Source organism: Toxoplasma gondii, chromosome X, assembly GCF_000006565.2.
Source record: "Toxoplasma gondii ME49 chromosome X, whole genome shotgun sequence".
In the NCBI taxonomy this organism is placed as follows: Eukaryota; Apicomplexa; class Conoidasida; order Eucoccidiorida; family Sarcocystidae; genus Toxoplasma; species Toxoplasma gondii.
Genome location: NC_031478.1, coordinates 173216 through 195597, shown reverse-complemented (window position 1 = coordinate 195597; position 22382 = coordinate 173216). Strand labels below are relative to the sequence as shown.

The window sequence follows — 22382 nt, the reverse complement described above, 5'->3', positions numbered from 1 at the left end:
AGGCACATGCCCTGGCGCGCCTCGAGAGACGACAGCTCGCTGCGCCAAGAATGCCCGCCGGAGAGGAGGAGAAAGAGAGGAGGAACTTGGAGGAAACGGAGGACAGCAGAGAAGAAATGTTGAAGAAAAAAAGGAGAAAGAGCAGAGGAGAGAGGCGACAGCCAAGGAAAAAATCCGGGGAAGGTCCTGGTGAAGATCTTAGAAATGCGCGACACAGAAGAACAGCGAGGTGACTGCAGCGGATGCTCGAAACTCCTCCATTTTCCGGTCCCCGTCGACCCTGTGTTCTGTTGTGCGTCTTGCTTGTCGCTTCTTTCTTCGACAGGAGACAAAGTGGACAGGAGAGGAGAGAATTCACAGATCTCGCGCGAAAACCACGCTGAAAGCCGATCTCGGCAGATGTCTCAGCTAGTTCGTTCTTCTTTTCGCGCTTAGTGCTTCCGCGCTGTCGCGCAGAATTCTTCTTGTCTTTCATGCTGGTCGTCTCTCGACGCACAGGCTTTCTCTCGCGCTTGCTTGGCACCTCGTCGAGAGAACAGACCTTGTCTGGTCGCGAAAACGAATCTGAGAAACCAGCGTCCAGTCCTCCCGCCAGTCCTGGCCTTCCGCTGCTACAACGCCTGTCGGAGCGCGAGTCCGCCGTGTGATTTTCATTGGGGAAAAGTCGATGCATGCAGCCTCAGGATATCGCGAGAGACAAACGAAAACAAAATAGCACAGGCGATTCTTCTTCCTTCTTCCTTTTCTCTCTTGGTCCTGCGTTTCAGTTCCTTTTCTCGTTCCTTCGCGTCTCCTCCCGCCCTCCTCTGCCGTCTCCTTCGCCGATTCTTCTTTCGCTCTCTTCCCGGCGTCCTCACTCGTCTCAGTTTCCTTTTCCTTCTTCCCTTTCCTTTCTCCCAGCTCTTTTCTTCCTCTTTTCGTCTCCCTCAGCTTGATCGTTCCCTCCACCCTCTCGCCTTTCGCGCCTCCGCTTGCCGACAGAAGCGGACGGCAGTTGCCGTCCCTGTGCTTCGCTCCTCGTCCTCTTCGTCAGAAGCAGGCGCGAAGCGACTGGAAAAAAACGAAGACACAGCGCATCCGCAGAAGTCATAAACCACGGCTCCCTTCTGTCTTCCTTCGCAATCCTCTGCCTCTCCACTTCTGTGTCTTTCTGGCAGTGTCGTTGCATGTTGACGACTACGCTGCTCGGCGTCTCCACTGTGTACGCGATTCGTTCGGCGGTCGCTCGGCCTCTCTTCCTCAGTGAGTGAGTCGTCACCAGTTGTCAGAGGCGACGGCTCCTGGAGTCTGGGTCTGGGGAGAGATCTTTGCTTTTTTCTCTGCTGGAGCGAAGAGCAGCAGCGAACGCCGAGAACAAGAGCCATCGTTATCAACGCGACGAACAACTGGAGTGACTTTCGTTGAGATGCGCTTGCATTTCTCGCTTTCTTCCTCATAAAAGAGAGAGAGTGAACAGCAGCAGTGGCAGCCGCACAGTGTCTGGTCACTCCCGCTCTCCCGGGTTCGATTCGTTTTCCTTGTTTCTCGTCTTCAAATCAAGCAGAAGGAGCCTCGCTTTCCTTCAGTTTTAAGATTTTTCACCTGTCCTCTTGCCCCTGTCGCCGTTCGACCTCGGAAAGACCTCGCTAGAAGCCGACACCAGCTCTGCAAAAGCTCTTTCTCCTTCGCTTCCAAAGGCGGTCTGGAACGATGAGGGAGAAGAGAACAGCGCGATAAGTCCAAGGACGACAGGGGAGGCGGCAGAAAACGGACGGGGGGTCGGAGGCAAGGAGGAGAGAAGCAGAACAAGCAGAGAATCAAAGAACCTACGTCGCTTCCTGTTCAAAGACGAAGAAGAGAAAGGAGACGTAGGCGGGCGGGGGGAGGGAACGCGTGACGAAGGAGTAGGCAGAAGAGGACAAGCAAGCAGGAAACCGAGACACCGACGAAGGCGAAGAAAGCGTAGTTGTCTTGGCTTTTTTTCCAGCAATCCCTCCGTCTTTTTGCGGCCTGTGTCGTCCTTGTTCTTTCCTTTTCTCTCGGAGTCGCTTGTGTTCTTGTCTCCGTCCGTCTCCCTTTCTACGGCGATCCTCCCTCTGATCTTTTTTCACGATGGCAAGGCCGTCTGCCGCCCGGTGTTTTTCGCAGAGCGAGGAAACACCAGGAAGAAACGCGCTGCTGTCATCTTTCTGCTCTTCTTCTGCGACCGTTCGCATCGTCCATTTCGTCTCTCCCTGTCTCCGCCCACATCTTACGCCCACTGTGTCGGAAGCTTTCTCTGGAGACCCTGCGTCTTCTTGTCCTTCTTCGCGTTCTCCCTCTTCTCCCTCCGCCTCGTCTTGTTTTTCTTCTCCCTCTTGTTCTCTTGCGTCGCACTCGGAAGCGTTGCTTCTCTCAGTGGGTGGTTTCAACATCCTGGTGGACTGTCCTTTGGATTTCCAGTCGCTTCTGCTTCTGCCTCCCCAGTTCTTTCCTCAGCAGGGCGCGAGCTGCGAGAACCGCTGTCCGCGATCCGCGCCTTCTGCGTGCGTCTTTTCGTCTGTCTGCTCCTCCGCATCCTCTGCGCCCTGCAGTTCTTCTCGCGAGTGCCTGCCTCCTGTCCAGCAAGTTTCTCCAGAAAGCGCGTCTCGTTCGTCTTTGTCTCTCGTCGATCCTTCGCGCTCTGCGTTGTGTCCGGTTTCCTCGCCTTTTCTGAGGGCGCTGCTGCCGGTGCGGCTAGATGCGGTTCTCCTCACCCACCCTCACGGAGCGCTCGGCTTGCCTCTGCTCGCCGAGTTTCTGGATCTGAGCGAAACTCCAGTCCTCGTCACTCCCCCTGTGCTTCTCGCCGCCTCGAGCGCCGCGCGCTTCCTTCAGTCGCCGCTCGGAGGATTCCTGCTGCCTCCTCAGGGGAACGGCGAGAGGAGCCGCGGCGAAGGCGGACAGAGCCAACACACAGGGGGAGGAGACACCGCGGGCGCCAGAGAGAGACGCGAGGCTGAGGCGGAACGAAGGGTGACCAGTCGGTTGAATGCAGCTACCTGCTCGGCGGTGGCTGCAGCTGACGAAGAGAACTCGAGTTCTCTCCAGCCTCTCTTCCAAGACGACGGCGGTCGCGAGCAAGTCAGAGAGGAAGAAGAGGACGAAAACGATGCGTTGTCAGACGCGTTCTCCGCGTCGCGGTCGAAGCACGAGGCGACCGCCTCGCAGTTCCTGGGGGGTGTCTCCCGCCATGTCTGGCCAACCACGTTCAACCAAGAACGCCAGTTGGTGCATGCAGCGAGCGCACAAAAGCTCTGCGTCTACCCTGTGAGCAGCGGATTCTGTCTTGGCGGAGCGAACTGGGTCGTAGCGACGTCGGCGGAGCAGAAGATCGTCGTGGTGGGTCCGTCTGCCTTCGAGCTTCAGGAAGCGCCTGGAAGCGGTGCAGGTGGAACTGTCTCTCCAAAGGAGACAGTTCCCGACGCTCCTGCGTCTTCTTCTTCCTCGGGCAGAAACGTCGACGCAGACGCCTCTGCTCCCTCGAGTGCCTCCCCCTGTTCGCCGTCGTTTGTGTCGCTCTCCTCTCGCTATCCTCTCGCGGCAGACTGGCGGGACTTGCGCAACGCTGCCCTTGTTGTTTTCTTCTCCTGCGCGCCTGCTGAGCTGGAGGAGCCCAGCCGCCGCCTGTCTCGCGCATGCCCACCTCTCCTCCGTTCCCTGTCCTCCTCGCTTGACGACCTCCGGAAACTCGTCAGCGACACCGTCCACGAACGGCGAGGCAACGTCCTCATTCCTCTCGACCTCTGTGGCCTCTCGTTCCTGGAAGTTCTGGAAACCGTCGCCTCCGCGTCGTCTCTCGCTTCTTCGCTCCCTTCTGCGCTGGCGACCCGGCCTGCGCTGCTGCCTGCAGTCCCCGTGTACTGCGTAGGTCCAGGACTGCCCGCGCTTCTTCAGTTCGCAGTCGAAGCGGCGGAGTGGGTGGAGGAGCGACGAGCAGAGCGCACCCGAGACATGCAGAGTCCACGGCCGCCGTTTTTCTTGAGCGCCTGCGAGGACGAAGAACTGCTGCTTTCGGGGAGACTCTTCCACCGGGAGAGCGCCGTCGGAAGTCGAACGCGGAACTTGATTGTCGGCGAAAAGCTGCTGGACGTGATGCCTCTCAGAGAGCCGAGCATTCTGCTCCTCGCTCACGCGTCGCTCCGCGTCGGGGAGGCCCCGCTGCTTCTCCAGAAGTGGAAGAAAGAAGAAACGCACCTGCTCGTCTCGGTCGACCGACGCTTCTCTGCGTCCTTGTGCTGCGAGTCCGGCGCACCGCGACCAAGCCGAACCTCTGGGTCGGCGGCTGCGTCGCAGGTCTCCTCTTCTTCTCGCGCGTCAGACGCTCTCAACCTGCTGCTGTTGCCCTTCCTCGCGCCTCTGGAGGACGACCGGAGTCACTTGCGCAGCAGCCAGGGGGCCGCGAGCTGCGCGGAAGAGGAGAGAAGACGAGACGAGGACTCGGGAAGCAAAGAGCAGACGAGACATGGCTTCGACTCCACGACGGACGCCCGTGCGTCCCGCCGAAAATCGCCCACAGGTTTTCCTCCGGGTCCCAGTGCTACGCCTCAAGGACAGGACGGCAGCGCTGCCTCGTTTGCGCCTTCTCGCGGCTTCTCCATGCGGGTCGCTTCTCTACCACTCGATGCCCGTCTAGACGGCATCAAAATTGCCAAGCTGATCGCCCACTTTCAACCTCGAGCCGCACTGCTTCCTGCCCCTGTCTTCGCCTCTGTCAACTCTCACCTCTCTGCCCTTCACGCAGACGAGGCCGCCAGGCCGCCACTCGAGCGTGGGCTTCCGTCCTCTCTGCCGTCAGCTGCCCGGCCCTCTTCTTCGTCCTCGCATTTCTCCGCTTCTTCGTTTGTTTCCTCAGCTTCAGCTCCGACGCACTTGGCGAGCTTCGAAGCCAACAGAAGCCAAGAACTTCCTGTCGAGTGCATCTTCTCCCCACGCGACGCTGCCCTGCTCGCGTGCACCTTCTCGCTGCTGCTCCTCGACGCTGAAGGGGCGGAAGGAGACTCCCAGGCGGAGGCTTCTCAGAGTGGAGACTCGCGAGGAGGCGGAGCCTTCGGGAGTCTGAAGAGACAGAGAGACCTGAAACGAGAAGACGAGAAACCGTCAGTTCCGGGCAAGACGCGCGAGTCGGGAGGCGCCTTTCCCAGGTGCTTCCTGGTCCCAGTGCCTGTGGAGAGAGATCGGCAGTGGGTGTGTGGCTCCGAGCCCCAGCAGGCGCGGGAGGGGCGTGAGGAACCTCGGCAGGAGGACGCGACATGGGAGGCTACAGATTCGAGGGAGTCCTCGCCTCTTGATTCCGCACAACCGGTCAATCGATCCGCGAAGCCGGAAACGGAAAGACTCTCCAAAGGCAGCCTGCAAGAGGAAAGCGAGACAACGCGCGTCTCTGTGGGGTGGATTCCACCCGGGAGTCTCCTTCGAGGAAGTGGACAAGACGCCGAAGCAGATCGAGGCCTCCTCACGCTCATTCTGCCCCCCTCGACTGGAGACAGGAACCCCACAGACGCCGGAGAAGGCGGAGGCGGAGAGACAACGAGAAACGGACACAATCTTGGGTACGAAAAATCTTCAACAAACGCATCGCAGGAGAGTCTCTTCTTTGGCACCTTCCCTCCCGAGCAGCTCCTCCTCATTCTCCACGATCGAGGCTTTCACGACGCTTCGTTGCAGTTCCATGATCGACCGCCGGAGGACGAGAACTTGTTCGCCTGTTTGGGTCAAGAGAGCACAGTGGTCGAGGCGTCCGTTCCAAGCGCACATGCGGACAAGAAGTCTCTGCGAGGCGCAGAGTCGGGGGAAACCCACAAGTCACGTAGACTGCCTGTTCTGTCGATTCCCTCCCTCAACAGCCGCGTTCTGTGTCAGAACGCGACCTTGACTGAAGTCGAGGCGCCGGACGCGGCGACGCGGCGCTTTCTTCGAGGACTCATAGGTCAAATTCTCGTAGAGGTCGAGGCGCGAGAGACATGAGAAACCAGAGGAAAAGTCTGCCGTCTCTTTCCGGCGTTTCTCGCTCTCTGTTCCTCGCATCTGCAGCCCGTCTCCGTGGGTCGACTGACGTGAAGAGTGCCTTCATTGTCGGTGGACCTTGAATCTCAAAGCCGTTGCTGTTTTTAAAAGTCTGCTGAGATCATCTGATCTCCAATTGTAATGTCTTTTTGCTCTCGCAAGTGGTAACCTTTACTTCCGAAACGTTCTCTCTTCTCTTTTTTTGGCCCCCCTCCCTCCCCCCGCTCCCCCTCGCCTGCCCGGTCATGTCTGAGCGTCGAGTCTCGCTTTCCTAGGGGCGAGTTCCGCTGTAGTTCGCTCTTCTTCTGAAGAGAAAAGGTTCTCTTTACTTGCTTCTACGCCTTCTTCCCTTCTTCTTTCCGGGAGAGTGTGCCGATCTCGATTTTGATCGGTTGTCGGCGGGCTCGCGAGCAGGTGCCGCATGCGCTACGGTTTAGTTTCCAAAGTTCACTTCCTATAGCCACTGCCCGCTTCAGAATCTCAAGGTGGCTAGCTAGGCGTTTCCCTTCGAAGGTCGGGGGCTGGTGGAGGGCGCGATAGACGCAAAGTTTTATCTGGCGCAGGTTAAGACGAGGAGCAGTGCGAAAGTGGAATAAACTCCACGTCACTTGCTAATGCAACAAATGGCGAGAAGCTCAGGCCTTTTGCAGCGACTCGACTCCCCTAGTGTGCAGCGTATGGCATGCACATACAGTGTGACATAGTGGTGAACACAAACGCCTACACAAGGGGGCGATAAAAAGTATCGAATACGGCTGAAGGCTGATGGAGAGAAACAGAGAAGTCAAAGGAAGATGTGAAGGGTGAAGAGATGGAACGAAATGCAGATAGAAAGACACAAATCGACACAGGCATCTATAGAGACGTAGATATCGATGCATTTGCACCTACATCTGGGAACATGTCTTTTTTGAGTGCTGCATATCAATGCGCCTTCGTGTGGCTGTAGAGGTAGATTTCGAAACGTTCTCGATCGCGCAGTCTATGAGTAGACTCTGATAAAAACGAGGCTACGGAAGCTGGAAAGGGACAGCTGTTTGATCTCCGTCAAAAACGTCAGCATCAGCCTCGAAGCATCTCGGCCGTCACAAGGCTTGGATCGCCTCTCCGATCCACGCAGGAAGCTCTGTACTTTGTGTGTGAGGGAGAGGAGCCAAAAATCAGAGGCAATAGGAGGAAAAGACTGAAGAACGAAAAAACAGGTAGCAAAGAAAAGGCGACAGAAAAGACAGAAAGCAAGCGAAAAAGGAAGAGAGCGAGATGACTCTCTCCCTCGAGTCAGACGAGCAAACAGGAGAGGCCAAAAGAGCAGGGAACGAATCGTGAATGCCACGCAACAGAGAGAGACGCAAGAGAGCGCGTCACGATGACAGGAAGGGAAATTCAGAAGGCAGGACAGATCACGAGAGTTCTTCGCGGCGGTCCAAGGCAGCACCATCGAAAGATCACTCGGAATTCCATCGCTCCGTTCCCAGATGTGAAAGACACTCAGTTGAGAACTTCGAAAAAAAAACAGAGAACAGTCGGGTACAACAGGCCCAAGGCAAACGGCTGAGATCGCACAAAAACACCCCAAAACGCCAGCCAAGAGACACGCAGGAGGCTCCCCTCTATCTTGACCGCCATATTTCTCCTCTGCGTTTCTCTCTCTCTCTCTCGTCCGCTCTCCACGCTTGTCTTCTGCCCATCTTCGCTGCTTCCCGTTCAGCGCGCTGTCTCCAAGCCTGGCAAGTGGAGAGTCTCTACTCGAGCGCCAGCGACAGCTTCGGCTTCAGCTTCGTCTTCGAGCGGCCGACGCTGCTGTGCTGCAAATGCTGCGCATGCAGGAAAAATGTACTTCCGTCAAGACTTTCCACGCTCAGAACGGCGCCCGCTTTCATCACGCGTCTCAGAACTTGGTCCTCTCCCAGCAGCAGCAGCGACTGACACACAAGACAGACCCGCAAGCAGCCAACGAATGCACAGGACTGCAGTGGACAGCAGAGAGAGCTCCGCTCCCGCAGACGGCGCGCCTGTACGCGCTAGAACTCCCCTGCCCTCTTACAAGCACCGCGAGGACGCAGAACCGCGAGAAAGAGGAGAGACGAGAAGCAGAGCGAGTCTCTGGTCTCACACATCGCGAATTCCTCGAGTCAAACTCAGGTTCCCTCTGTCACGGAGTGAATACACGTTGAAGAGAGTCTACCAACTGGAGTCCCGCGAAACGACAGTTCGCCGAACCTCCCAAGGATTGAGACACAGAACTCAGGAAACGAGTGAATCGATCTCTCCTCTCTCGCTCCACCTCCTCTTCTCTCATAGCGAGACCCCCGCCGGTGTCTCCTTTTTCTGCGTCTGCTGCCCTCTCAGAACCGCCGGGGCTCTGCGCATGCACTGTGGTTCGTGTGACCTTCGTCCTACCGTCAGCGCTGCAGTGGCGACGTCAGAGAAATCTCTAAAAGGCGTCTTTCTGCAACCAGCAAAACATGTGAATGCAAACAAGAGCTTCGTGAACCTAGACGAGTGCATCTCACTTGCTGCGTCTCTTCGACGACGATACCCTGACGCCCCACAAGGGCAGGCGTTTTGGATCGAACGACCTTCACTTTGGCTCCGTGGAAGTCCGCCTTGCTCATGACAGTGCAGCGGTCGAAAGCTTTTTGCCAGGAAGCTGCGTCTCGCGTTTTTCGCTCTTCTTTTCGACCTTTTTTGGAGAGTGCAGACGAGAACGAACTCGAGCTCGCGCCGCCCTCTCGGCTCTCGCGCCGCACGGCCTCGGCCCCCTGCGGCGCTGACGCCTCCCTCGCCCCACACACCGCGGAAATGTACTCAAGCCAGAGCGCATGCAAGCCCTCTAAATGTTCGTACCGAAGTCCAGAGAAAGAAGAAGCGAGGAGAGCCTCGAAAGGACTGGTCCTCTCCGCAGAGGGAGCCGAGGAAGCGAGAGCACGGGGAGAGAGACGCGAAGAGGTGACAGACGCGAAAGGAGATTCTGCGTCCTCCATCTGCCCGTCCGCCTCCGGGGGAACCTTCGTCTTGTCTCTCTGTTCTGAGTTTTCTGTTTGCTGGCTTTCTCCGGTCCTCGGAAGGTCCGCGTTCGGCGCCTTGTCCTCTCCTGTGAGAGATCGGTCGCCCTGCTTGTCTCCTTGAGACATAAACGCAAGCAAATGCTCGCCTGGAGGCGCCCTTTGCCCTCGGCGTTGTCTCTGCACAGTGGCGGAGAGGCCCCAGCCTGTCTCCTGGCTCACGTCGAAAAGGCCGAGGCGCTTCGCCTGTGTCCGCGACAGCTTCAGGCCTTCTCGCCGCTTCCGGGACCTTCTCTCCGACGCAGAACCAACGGCTTGTTCAGAACTCTTCTGCCGCAAAGAGTCCAGGCGCAATGCCCGGTTCGACAACTTGCTCTCCACCAGCGTCGCCGCTGGCGTCTGCAGCGGACAGAGCTGAATCACACCGACCAAAAGGAGACAAGGGAGACAAGGGAGAAAAGAAAGGAAATGAAGAGAAATGGAGAGAGAAAAGCAGACAAGGGAGACAAAGGAGAAACAGGAGACACACGAGACGATGTTGACAGACGAGAGAGGAACGAAACTAAAGGAAGAAGCAAGGGAGAGAAGGGAGGGAAAAAAGAGAGCTGGGGGACGCCTTCGAGAAGCAGAAGACTTTGTTCAGTGCCGCTCCATCGGAGTGCCGCGTGAGACGGGGACATAGGTACGAACCGTAAGCGCGAGAAGAAGAAAAGCGACACTGAGTGGACTGCAGAAGAGGAAGAGCCGAGAAGAGAGTTCCGCCTTTACCTCGAGAATTTCTTGAAGGAAATTTCCATCTGCGGCGGGGGACGAACGAGATACAGCGTCTTGTCGATACAGACAAGCATACAGCGGATGAGAGAGACTGGCAAGTCCTGAACTCGATAATCGTGTCGCATACGCTGCCGCAAGCTGCTCCTGAACAGAAGAAGAAGAAGAAGGAGGAGAAGAAGAAGAAGAAGAAGAAGAAGAAGAGCCGATTTTTTTCGATTGAACGCCGGCAGATGGCGGAGAGGAAGAAGGGGGTACGGGCCAGGAATGATGGAAGGGAGCAGAGAGCGTTTTAGCCTTCTTCTTCCCCATGGCTGCGAGAGTCTTCAAGGAGCAACATGAAAAGAAGCGGCGGACAAGAAAAAGAGAGACCTCTGGTGAGGAAGGAGAGGGAGCGAACGAGGGGAAATTCGGATGAAAAAAGCTCGGAAAGGCGCGGGCGGGTGGAGGAAGCGAGAGAAGCCTCGGAGGCGGAAACCGGAGTCAAGTGAAAAGGAGAAAAGGGAGCACCGAACCGGAAGCTCGAGAGACGAGAAGAAGAGCGCGGACGCGCGGGGCAAGAGAAGAAGGTGGGGGCGAAAAAGAGAAAAAACGGAGAGTCAAAGGAGAAACGAGAAAAAAAAAGCGAACAGCGAAAAGCGAAAAGCGAAAAGAAGAGAAGAATGGGGGCAAGAATCCTCGGCGCGAAGAGACGTCAACGTTGAGAGACAGCGGCTCTTTTTTCTCCCGCAAAAAGCTCGAGCTGAATGCTGTGCACACTGGAAGAAACCGAAGCTAGCTGAAAGCGCTATCTTTTGAGTTCCTTTCCTGCTGTCTTCCCCGGCTTGAGGAAAACGTGGAGAGTTGAAGCATCTTTTTTTTTCGCTGGTTCTGGCCCTAGCTGTCTAGAGACGGGGACGGCCTTGCGGAGAGGTTGCTCGCGGCGGCTTCGTCGTGCGTGACGCGTTCTTTCTCTCGCCTTCTTCTCTCCTTCTCTTCGCTTTCTTCTTGAGAAGTGAACTGCAGACCTGGAAATGACAACGCGTTTTCTAAAGGCGTCCAGACATCCTTGGCTTTCCACTCCAGCCGGTCTCGCCTGTCTCCGGGACGCGTCGTCACTTCTCGCGCTGGAAAGTCTGGTTCCTGGGTCGTCTTTCCTCGTCGGCAGAGTCCCCGGCGCAAGTTCTCTCAAGCCTCTGTCTCAAGGCTAACCATTCACAGACAAATCCTTTTCTTGCGTCGTCGCCTTTTCATGCCTAGCCTTCGCTCCTCAAGTTCTCTCGTCTTCCCTGCCCGCCCTCTCCCCCCCCTCCCGCCTGTCTGGCGGCAAGTTGACGAGCGCGCCGGCGTGAGCTCTTCGAGACGCAGCAATCTCCACTCGCCGCGCCTCCCTCCCTGCGTCTTCTTCGTTTCCAGCGGAGAAGGTCCACGCGACGGCGAGTTGCGCCAGTCAGCGCTTGAAGAGCTCACGCCGCCGTACATTTGCTGGGAATCCCTCAACCGCTGCGTGGTACACCCAGGCAGCTTCGCCGTTTGCTTGCGTTCCTCTTGACATCTCGAGCCGAACCGATTGCTGCAGCAGGGGGGAGGCAAGGAAGAGAGCGTCTGGTGACCGACACAACGTCACAACTGTCGAATGCCTCCCCCAAGGACTTCCAACGCAGTAGAGGCCGAAAGTCCGCGATGGCGCGGAGCACACACCAGACCCCAGGCGTCCTGCCCCGTCGGCCTGCTGGGTCTCGGATTTCCGAAGAGAGCCAAGACGATGAGTCAGGCCGCTCGGAGAGCAGCGAAAACGCTTCCTTCTCGCCGCCAGCGCATGCGCCTCCGGGCGCCGCTTCGCCCAGCTGGAGAGTCATCGCCTGCGCAGCCGCGGTGGTGTCTCTGGGCACACTGAATCAAATTGCAGGGAAAATTCGCTCGAAACCTCTCGGCCAGTTCGACTACTTTGTCTCGCTGTGCAATGCCGTCCTCTACTTCACTGTCTATACTCTCGCTCTGGTAAGCGAGGGACGCGGTGTCTCCGTTCTCTCACGCGCCTCACGTCTCTCTCGATGCGATTGTGTGACGGCACAGAGTTTGGGAGGGCGCCTGTTTTCGGGGCGAAGCGCCAGGACATGTCTGTTGACAGGGGGGGGACATGGAGCTTCGAACAGAGGTCGACAGGACGCAGAGAGAAAAGAAACTCAACCACATGTCCTCGCGAGTCTGACGAGGCAGCGAGTTAACAGCCCTGGAAGAAACTCAGATGGAAACGGATTTGCGCGTGCCAACCAACATGCAAATGCTAGTCTGCCTCCCTAGAGAACTGTGTCTGTGTTCTCTACATGTATTCAAGCACAAAGGCAGAGGGGTAAACATCTGTTCGCGTCTCGAGAAACAGGCATACATTTGCATTCCTACAGACTAAGAACGCATCTACGTTTGCACGGGTGATGAAATATACAAAACACTCGGTGGAGAGAGAAATCTTCGTCTGGGTCACCGACGCGGCGAGAAGCCCATTTCTGCGCCTCGGCCCTGTGTACGGTGGGTCCTGTTGACATTGTGACTTATGCACAGAACGTCTCGTCTTCCTTTTCACGTCTGTCGTTTCTCTTTCCTTCGTCTTCCTTGTGTCGCCGTTCACTCGTTGCCTTGGCCATTGTCTGGTTGAAACGTCTTTCGAGTTCCTCCTCTTCAGACCACTGGGGTGCTGTCCGTCGTCCTGTTGCACCTGCTCTCCACCTCTTCTCTGCGTTTCGTTCTCTCGCTTTCCCGGCTTTCCGTCAGGTCCTGGGGTACAGGTGGAAGGTCGTCCCCCGCGAAAACCTTTCCTTTGTCTGGCCCTCGCTGTTTCCTCGCTCGGCCGCGGCTCTCTCTCCTTCGGCGTCTGCGGCCTCGGATTCTGCGTCCTTGTCGCCTTCGCCTCTGTCTTCGGAGCCCCCGTACTGTTCTGTCTCTGTGCCTTCACCTCGCTGTCTCCCTGCGGCTTCTGCCGGCTCTTCTTCGCGCTCCGCCGCTCTCTGGCCTGCTCCCTTCTCGTCTCCTCTGCTTCCTCGACACCCCGTCTCTTCTCCTTCTTCTGTTCCTGCTTATCCTTCGCCTTCTTCTCCTCCTTCGCCTGCTTCTCCTGTCTCTGCTCCATTCGGCGCGTGGCGTCTTTTTGTGTTGACGGGCTTGTGCGACGCATGCGGCAACATTCTCGGTTTCATTGCTCAGCCGTACGTCCCCGGACCGCTTTTCTCGCTTGCGACTCAAGCCATTGTCCCTTTCTCCTGTCTCTGTTCCCTCGCGCTGCTGCGGCGGCGCTACTCGTGCTCGCAACTCGCCGCCCTCCTCCTCGTCACTGTGGGCTTCTTCGTCGCCTGGTGCCCCCTGGTCGGCCCCCGCCAGAGACTCGCGCGCTCTCTCACCGGAGACGCGCCGCTCTGGCGCGCGCCCCACAGCCTGTCTCCACACGCCTTCGAATGTGGAGAGCAAAGGAGGCCGCCTGTCTCCGAACCGGAAGAGACTCTCTCCGTTGTGTCCACTCTCTCGCAGGGTCTCGAGCCCAGCGCCGCGAGAGAGGGAGGCGCCAGCCGAGACAGAGGAAAGCCGGACGGCCGAGGGAACTCACTGGAGAACGCAGGAGCTCAGGAGGCGCGTGCAGAGAGCGCCGACGCGAAGGACAGAGGAGCTCACGGGAGGCTGAGCAACGAGGCAAAAGCTGCAGAACAGTTGGAGAGAAGCGAGCCAGGAATTGGCATGGGAACGGGTGGAGGTGGCGGGGTGCAGGAGAGAGCTGCTCTGGGAGCGGAAGCGGGAGGAAGGTCCGGAAGGTTGTGCGACGAGATGCGCTCCTGTCTCCGCTCTCCTCTTGTGACGTTTTCTCTCTTTAGAAATGTCCCTTACGATCCATCCGTCTTCGTTCCCTTCTTCGAGAATGACAACTCATTCGACGGACGTTGTCTGTCGCCTGCTTCTCCCGCCTCCTCTGTCTCCTCTGCTCCTTCCATTGCCGCTTCGGCGCCGTCTCCGTTGTCGATGACGCAGGACACTGCCTCTCAATCCCTGGGGACCGTCGGTAGCAGCCAAGGGAGTTCTCTTGGGCGCGCGCGCCAACCGGGGGCTGCGAGGCGCTCCTCGACTGGCGGCGAGGACGCGACGCACGAAGCGGACAAGAACGTCCGAGAAACATCAAGAAGAGATGAAAAGCAGGAGAAGGAAGAAGACAGACACGAGCGCGAAGAGACAGCGAGAGAAGAATGGAGGGAAGACAGCACTCCGCGGCGCAGTGGCGAGAAAGAAATCACCACAGGTCCGAGTTCTCGCATGTCTGTCGCCTCAGATCGAGTTTCTCCTTCAACGAGAAATGTCAAACACGAAGCCACCCGGTTCTCGTCTCGAGAGAAGAAACTATACACGAGTTCCGCAGTTCCTCCTTATCCTTCTCATTCTTCTTCGCTGTCTCTTCCATCGTCTTCTTTCTCTCCTTCTTCCTCTTCGCTGTCTCTTTTACCTTCTCCTTCTCGGTTTCCTCCATCTTCTTCTGTGTCTCCTTCTTCTGTGTCTCCTTCTTCGGTGTCTCCTTCTTCGGTGTCTCCTTCTTCGGTGTCTCCTTCTTCTGTGTCTCCTTCTTCGGTGTCTCCCCCAGCGACTGCTTCCGTTTTTTCTTCTCGAGCCTCGAGAGAGCGAGACTGGAGGAAGGAAGACGGACAGGACAACGAATCGTCGGAGGGGGACGGCAGCAGCCCTGCGGTGTGGCTGTACATGTTGCTGGCGGCGTTTTCTACCTTTCCGACGGCGCTGAGTTTCGCCTTGAAAGAGAAGCTTTTGTGCAACTACGAAGAGCAGCAGGGGCGTATGCAGACTGAACACAGCGACTCCGCTGGCGTTCTCTGCCTCTCCGAGTCTGGAGTTCTTCGCAGCTGCCGCGCCGTGGGCTCCGCCTCGCTCGTCTTCTCCTCGGGAGAAGGGGGTGCGTCCGAAGACGAAGAAGAGGAAGAAGAGGAAGAAAGGGGAGAAGTTGAGATTCTGGCCACGGTGCAGAAGTTTCTCAGGGTGGGGGCGCCGCCAGAGAGAAGACGCAACGAGAAAGGAGACAGACAAACGGGGAGTGGAGACAGAGCCAACTCTGGAGTCCGTTGCCGCGAAGCGAGTCTTGGCGGCTTAGGCGTCAGCACTGCTCGCTCAGCCTCAATGTGCATTCAACGGAAGCGGCAAGAAGAGCAAGGAGAGAGACAGATGGGCGAAGCAGATGAAGAAAGACAAGGGGGAGAAGACGATGTGGAAAGACGGAGGGGAGACGAACAGGAAAAGAGACAGAGTGGGAGGGAGAAGATTTATCCAAGAAACTTGGGTGCTCGCCCAGCTTCGGACCTTCTGTTGGCAGCTCCTCGCGCGTGTGCCGGACAACGCATGCAGCGAGGAGAGGACCTGGGAGGAGAGAAGCGTCGAAACGGAGAAGACCGAGAAAGGAGAGGCGACTCTGTGGCCAGGCGTCGAGACTCGGATGAGGGGGGCATATTTCAACGAAGAGACAAAGAAGAAAATCAGAACGAGAAGTTCGTTTCTCCCAGAAAATCGTCAAGAGGACTACCCTCGCCAGCGATCTCTCCGGGGGACAACCGGAGCGAGTTGCGATACGAGGAAGAACAAGAGAGAGACCGAAGGGATGTTCTTTCTCATCATGTTGGCAACATGCATGTGGCGGGAAAACAGAAACTCCACGTCCTTGTCATATGTGCTCATGGATCCTTTTTCCAACTCGTCTGGATTCTTCTCTCTCTTCCTCTTAGCGTCTTCATAGGACAGGTGAGAACGGTGCAGAAGAAAGATAACAGCTGAGAGGCCAATTCCCCGACCGGCTGTTCCTTCCTTGGTTTTGCAACTCACACTTCGCTTCTCGCTCTAAGGATGGATCTCTCAATACCAGACGCTTCGTAGCCACGACGGTGTCTCTGGTCATTCAATTCAACAAGCCAATTCTCTGTACCTGTCACCTGTTGCTGTCTCCATACACGTATGCATGTACTTCATATCGGCATCGCCCTCTCCGTGAGTACGTATATTTGTGCAGGTAGACACGAACAGATACACAAATGTAAATCACAGTGTGTCTCTTTACATCCGTGCATATGCATACGTATATAGACGCGTATATATTCAAGTGTAGGTCTCGGTATTTCCGTCGCTGTACATGCATATATAAATACATCTGTGTTTTCTATGTGTGTGGGCAAATCGAACTGGGAAGAGAGGAGTATTATCCGTACCTCGCGTCAGAAGCTGTCATCCAGTTACTACACAGATGTCGAGCCATCCAGAAGCCGATCCGTCTACTCCGGACAGACAACTCTCTGGTGTTATCCAGTGGTTCTTCAAATGTACGCTGAATGGCATGCGGATAACGCCCGCGCGTGTACAGGCCTCTGTGGAGAGAGGGATTTCACGTTCTGGTGCATGCTCGGCAAGATATGCTCTTAGATCTTTTCCATCCAGCTCGTAGCATATCCTCCCAGGAAAGGCTACTCTGTATTTGCATGTGCATCTACTCAAACGTTAACTAGGTCGCCTGCGAAAATGGCGGGAGCTAGTCTCGGCGGGGGCACTGTGGATCCCGATTAAACGCAACAAACATGATACGCACGAGCAACCCAATGAAACCTGCAGTGAAGACGGGGATCTAAATTATCCGAGTATTCCTCACGTACCCTATGCATATGTATATATATATATATATGTAAATGCATCTATATGCTTGTGGCATGCGTATTTGGTCGCCTGATTCCTGTTTTGTGAGGTTGGTGTATCTCCTTGGACTTCTGTTTCCGTCGGTGAGACTCTCGGTGCAGTCTTTTGTCCGCGTTTTCCAGGTCTTCGCTGTTCTCTTGCTCTACGGTACGATTTTTCCTTTTCCCTTCAACCGTCTCGCTTTATCCCTGCCTGTCTTGTTTGCCTCTTACGCGTGTCTCTTTTTTCTGTCTTTCTTCAGGCTGGCGACAATACATTGCCCACTTACCTCGCTCGTGCATTTCGATGCTTCGTCAACGACGCCGGTGGCCTCCCTCCACCGCTTTGTCGGTTTGCCCTACAGGCTTACTGTGGTTATGCGGCAGTCAACATCTTGTTCAATGTCTCCCTCATTGGTGAGTTTACTGTTCCCTCTCTGTCTCTTTAGCTCACTGAGTAGTCCAGGGGCGTGGTACAGCAGTCACAAGGAACGCGTTTGTTTGTCTCTCGTCACTGGATTCATGTTCAGCATCCTCGCGCTTGGGTGTGTGAGAAATCGCAAAGGACAGATAACCTGCCTGCCTATGTCTCACGTCTGGAGGCATGTTCAGTTCACACAGGTAGTCTCTGTCTGGGTGTTCGACTGTAGAGAATAAACGGAGGTCGGCTTCGCGATGCTGTGGCACTCGTTTGGAACCTGAAAGAGGGCTTGTGGCGTCTGTCTTTGTTTCTCGGAGCCAGGGTCTGCTTTGTTAGCAGAACGTAGTTCAGGTGACTTTTTTCTCTTTCCGTCTCCCTCTCTCTGTCTCTCTCTCTGTGTCTGTCTCTGTCGCCTCCTCCGCCTCGCCCTCTCCTGAAGTCATGCGTGTCAAAACCGTACTCGGGTGGCATTCAGAGGTGAATGGAAGACGTTTCTTTCTTTTGGGCCTGCTTCGCGCTGGGCAGTTGGTTGAGAGCACCGGTGCGAGGTTCTCTCTCTGTTGTGTGTTCACAGGCTTTGTCAGCGCAGCCTCGTCGCTGTTGACTTTCGTCTGCATGAAAGCAACTCTGCCGCTCTCGATCATTCTGTACGCGACGTTCTCATGGCCTCTCCTCGATTCTCAGGACGTTCGCGTGACAAGTGAAACGGCTGTAAGTGCTTGCGCGTAGGTGTGCCTGTCGAGTTTCTTTGTTGTGTGCGTTTGCCTTCGTAACTCGCAGTGAGTTTCAAAAGCATGGAAAGAACGCCTGCACTCGATGGGATCAAGGAAGCTTCTCTAAGTGGATATTCAACTACAGAGGCTAACGTTGTTGTGCATGCGCGTGACCTGTCATTCAAATATGGGGAGATCTCTGGGGGACTTGGGTGTTTTGGTATGCAACGAGCCACGGCTGTTTCTGCGGCAAATTTGTTGTGGAGGAGTGCATGCCAGCGGCTCAATGTCAGTCATACGAGCGAGTTTTGCTTTTTACGTGGAATCTCTGTGGAAGAAGAGGCTTGATAGTGCTACCGTAATTACATGATCTACAGTCCCAGCAGTAGCGGTTAAACTGTATAGAGGGGATAGTACGTGTGAACACAGATTTTACTGCAATCAGAAGTGACGGAAACGGCATAGACCTCGAGGGTATTGGATTCCCCTTTTTTTATGACATGTCTCGTTGTGTGTCCGCTCCGTCTGCACTGCTTCAGATCAGCCTGTTTCTGATCCTTCTCGGCATCATTTGGTTCCACTGTGAGACTCAAAAGAATCAAGCGTTGTTTCCTCTGACGGGGAGTCCGCCATGTTGCTGGCCGCTTCCTTGTTCACGCCTCTTCCGTTTCCGGCGCTGATCGCTGGCAGCGCTGCGGGAGTTCTCGCATGGGGATAAATCGATGCTCACCTTGTGCGAGGTCTGACTTCCGAGCTGCATGCGCCCCAGTCTACTTGCAAACTCACGAGAGTTTGTGTGGAGATTTTTTTTTGGCAGTCATGCGCAGTTTTCCCCCATCACGCGTCAAAGAACGGCTCCCCGCATTTTTTCCACTGAACGCATAGAATCTGCGGGAGTTCAAGCTCGAGTCTTGACGGTTTATCGTGCAGGTTTGGCATGTGGTTTCCGTGATACAGGCCTCTGTGTGTTCGTAGACAGCATCTGTGTACAGGTAATATTTTTATCTACGCGACAGGGATGTTCTCGTTTCGCTGCATTGGGGGGGGTGATTCTTTTGGCTCCACAGTGTGTCCTGGACGTGGTCGTCCCGACGATGCATTCTTTGCGTAAGAAAAGAAGCTCTGGATGCAAAAGCCTTGGAAAGAAGGAAACAGGTGCGGCATACGAAGGCGCGAAAGCAACGGCGAACACGCTCTAAAAACGTCCACGAGAAAAAGAAAGACACACACGAAAGAGCACAGTTTCCCTTCTGCTTTTCATTCTTGGAAGACAAAACCGCAGAAGCCTGTGCGGCCCTCCGCTCTTCTGTTCTTTTTTGAGGGGAAGTTAAAGGGGTCACAAGCACTTCACTGCGTGGTTGCTTTCACGTTTCGTGTCTCAAGGTAGAAAGAATCGACACAAGTGGCGACCGATTTGTCAAAACCGGCAGCAGGAGCACGCCAAAGATCTCGGCTCTCGGAGTCTTGCCACGGAGCACAGCGCCTCAGTTTCTCATCAAAGACGAGCAACTGCCGCATGACTGTCAAGGAAAGACGATTGAGAGCGAGGGGCCAAGCAGAAAATCGCTTATGAAATGTACTGGGGTGAAAAGGTTCTGTCAATGGAACAGCGTCAGCGGTTCAGGTTTTACGCATTTGTCTACGTCAGTCGACTTACCAAAGACGTGTGAAGAAAAGAGGGAGAGGTCTCCAAGCTCCTTGCTGGGCTTGGCATGTGTATCCAGTGAAAGTTCTTTATGCTTTAAAAGGCGAAAGGAAACTTCGTGGTTTGGCTTCAGAGACGAGCGACGTTTCAAGGTCTTTCCCGTACAAACAGGTGCGCAGTCTTCCCGATCCACTTCCGGAGTCCCGATCCCCCTCTCCGCAGCCGCGCCATGTTGTGCCTTTCGTTTCTTCCCCGTCATTGCCTAACCTTCAATTTCTCTATGCGTTTCTCTTCCGTTCCTCTCTGCTCGTGACACCGCCTTGTTTCCGTCCGACACACTCTTTGACTTCGAATGAACACCGTTCTCTGGGGGAGAGGCGGAGCAGCAACCTTCCTCTCAGACTGCTGTCAGCCGGGTGTCAAGGAAACGGTCTGTGCAGGGCGTGGAGAAACCTAGCTACGGAGATACCTTCGCGAGTAGTCCAGCCACTAACAGGAGACTCTTGTCCTTAGAAGATGTATCCGGTTGATTCTACAGTGGCTTTTTCCCTCGGAACTGCACACCTACGTTAGCAGTATCGACGCACAAGATCCGTTATTCTTTCTTCACCTTGTCCTCGCTTAACCAAGGCTGGTACTATGTTTTTTTTATATCCACTCCCCCTCATTTTTTCCGCTGCTGCATGGAAAGGCGCCTCCTCCACCGACGCACGTCCAAACCGAGATCTTTTCTGAGCACACGAATCTCAGAACACTGCAGGAGTCTACGCACCACTGGTACGCCACTAACCGATTTCCCTTGCAAAATGAATTCCTCCTGTCCAGCAAAAGTCTAACTTTCGTGCTTTCTGCGTGCTGATGAGCTGGGAACTTTTCGGTGCCCTGTGTCGCGTTGCCTCCTCGTGGAGAGACGGGAGACAAGGTCCCCGGCAAGTCTGCAGAATCTCCAGGGTCGAGCCGTCGACGCGACATACCGAAGGTTTGCACCTTCAACTGTGGAAAATGCCAAGCAAATACTGCAGCGTTTCTGAAGGAAACGCTCGTGTCTATTGTTGGATGCGTGGCATTCTAGACAGAGGACCAACACCACACACTGACTGCTGCACGCAGCTGTCTTCCGGCGGAATGTGTTTGAAAAGTTCCTTTTCCTGAGACACACGCAGACTTACTTCGTGAGTACATTTTTCACACAGACACAAGCGAGGCAGAGGTCTCGTTTTGAGTGCAGACGTGCTTGGCCTCGGCCTCCGCCCAGTGGTCCGCCATCCGCTGTCTGCCTCAGAAGCAGTGATCCATAAGAAAATATTTCCTGTTTCTGTGGTCAAGGACGACCTCGTGATGCGGAATGCGTCAAAAAGACTGGATTCGCTTATGTGAGGGGACTCTCTGTGTGCTGGAATTCTTGAATATCGCCTTAGCGACGGGCGTGTCTTCGCATACGTCGTGCTTTCCGTTGCACGGGAGGAACGCCACCCTGGGCCTCTTCCTCCAGTTTGCCTTTAGCTTCGAGTGCCTGTCTCCAGCGCCTGGGCTTTTGGCTTCTCCATGAGCTTCAAAGATGTTTTTTGAGCGTCACAAAGCCTGGAAATCTTCGCCTGTGGCCGCGCGACAGAGAAAACACGGCGTAGTAGAACCCTGGGAACGCAGCGCGTGCGGTACAAGGACCGAGAGCGTTTTGCCTGGTCTCTTCTGGCGAGGAAAAGCGGCCCGAAAGAGGACTGTGCCGTGATCTTTCGCTCGGTTTTTTTGCGCATTTTCAGCACAACTGGTCCACCGACTTTGCCACGAGCTGTCACCTCGAAGACCCTCCATGCGGTTGTTTCCTGGAAACGCGCGCATCTGGAGCTCGCTCGATAAAAAATTCGTCGATGCTTTTCCCTGCTTCCCTCCTTTCCACTTTCCGCCGTCTTCGTCCGCCAGGTGACCTTTGAGTCGTTCACTCCGCGTTTTTCACCGAAACCACTTCGTTCTTTTCTCGCGCACGAAAAGGGAGTCTTTTCCCCCGCGATTCGCCAGTAGGGACGTCGTTCACTTTTTCTCCCGTCTCCGAAGTTCGAAGCGAACGCTTTTTTCTTTGCCCCATGCCAGGAAGTTTCGCGCTTCCCTGTCTTTCCTGCGGGATTCTGCCGGCCTGGCGGCAAACGGAGGAGTTCCTCCGGTAGCCGTTCTGAGAATGTCGCCGAAACTGTCGAGGCGCAGACGAACAGACACAAAAAACAAAGCCGGCTTTCTGGGCTGACGGACACCCGTGCTCTTTGTCTCTCCGGTCGTGGTGCGCTTTCTTTCCTGTCTGTCTTTTTTTCGCGCTGTCCATGCTCTCCGGCCTGGCTTTCCTCGCGTGACACGCGTCTGGATTTCACCACGATTCGATTTTTTCCTCCAGTCGCGCGGGATTCGACGCAAGTGCTGCGGATGCTCCTTGTGGCTTCATCCGCCGTTTTCGGTGGCGACCGGACAGCCTCTCTTCCTCTCAGAGACACAGTTCAAAAGTGCCGCGCGAACGCTTCTGCGCGGCCGCGGTCAAACCTTTCTCTCTTCTGACACCGCAGAAACCACCATCCGCCTCCGCACTATGACGATTTCACCCTCGCTTCCCCCGCGCCATTGTCGGTCGCCTCTCTGCTCTCCTTTCTCCACTGGTTTCTCCCGTCTGGCGAGGAAGGATTGTGCGCATTCTGGAAAGAGGAAGTGTGTCTCCTCTTGCATATAGAGGCCTAGTGCGACACTGAACTCGTTAGCTGTCTTCAGCAATCTAGAGGGGTGCAGCGGGCGTCGCGAGAACCTGGGCGTTCTTCTCAGTCCTTTCAGGCGCGTTTTTCCTCCACGCTTTTTCGCCTCTGGTGTCGCTGCCCACACAGGCAGTATCCCTTTGCAGCTTGTGGGATCGGAAGGCTTCCTGTTCACAAGAACAAAGTAACATGGCATTCCTTGTATAATAAGCGGCGTTTCCGCCTTCTGCACGAGCGAAGGAAAAGAGTGAAAAGATCGCGTACAAGTCGGTGACAACTTCCTCCGAACTCGGACCCCTCTGAGGACTGAGGGGCCACAGGGGCTATCCTCTGGAGAGTTGTGCGGGAAGATTTGTGTCACCGCGTTGTGTTGTAAGGGATACTCTTTGTAACTTTAGACGGGGAAAGCAGTTTCGGTGTTTAC

The 22382-nt window shown here is 55.6% G+C and overlaps 3 protein-coding genes across 3 annotated transcripts; 2 read left to right on the top strand and 1 right to left on the bottom strand.

Annotated features, from left to right (window-relative positions):
* Positions 1–2091: 2091 nt before the first annotated feature.
* TGME49_228710 (hypothetical protein) lies at positions 2092–5964 on the top strand (the record flags this gene model as incomplete). Its single annotated transcript, XM_018780216.1, has 1 exon — positions 2092–5964. The coding sequence occupies one exon, from the start codon at positions 2092–2094 to the stop codon at positions 5962–5964; it is 3873 nt and encodes a 1290-aa protein (XP_018636109.1).
* A 1781-nt stretch (positions 5965–7745) lies between these two features.
* Positions 7746–10091, bottom strand: TGME49_228720 (hypothetical protein; the record flags this gene model as incomplete). Its single annotated transcript, XM_002366443.1, has 3 exons — positions 7746–7925; positions 8517–9422; positions 9777–10091. 3 exons carry the CDS (start codon positions 10089–10091, stop codon positions 7746–7748), a joined length of 1401 nt encoding a protein of 466 aa, XP_002366484.1.
* A 1350-nt stretch (positions 10092–11441) lies between these two features.
* Positions 11442–18647, top strand: TGME49_228730 (hypothetical protein; the record flags this gene model as incomplete). The annotated part of the gene is made up of 5 exons (XM_018780217.1): positions 11442–11759; positions 12531–15533; positions 16714–16867; positions 17446–17582; positions 18124–18647. The coding sequence occupies 5 exons, from the start codon at positions 11442–11444 to the stop codon at positions 18262–18264; spliced, it is 3753 nt and encodes a 1250-aa protein (XP_018636108.1). The 3' UTR covers positions 18265–18647.
* Positions 18648–22382: the final 3735 nt, after the last annotated feature.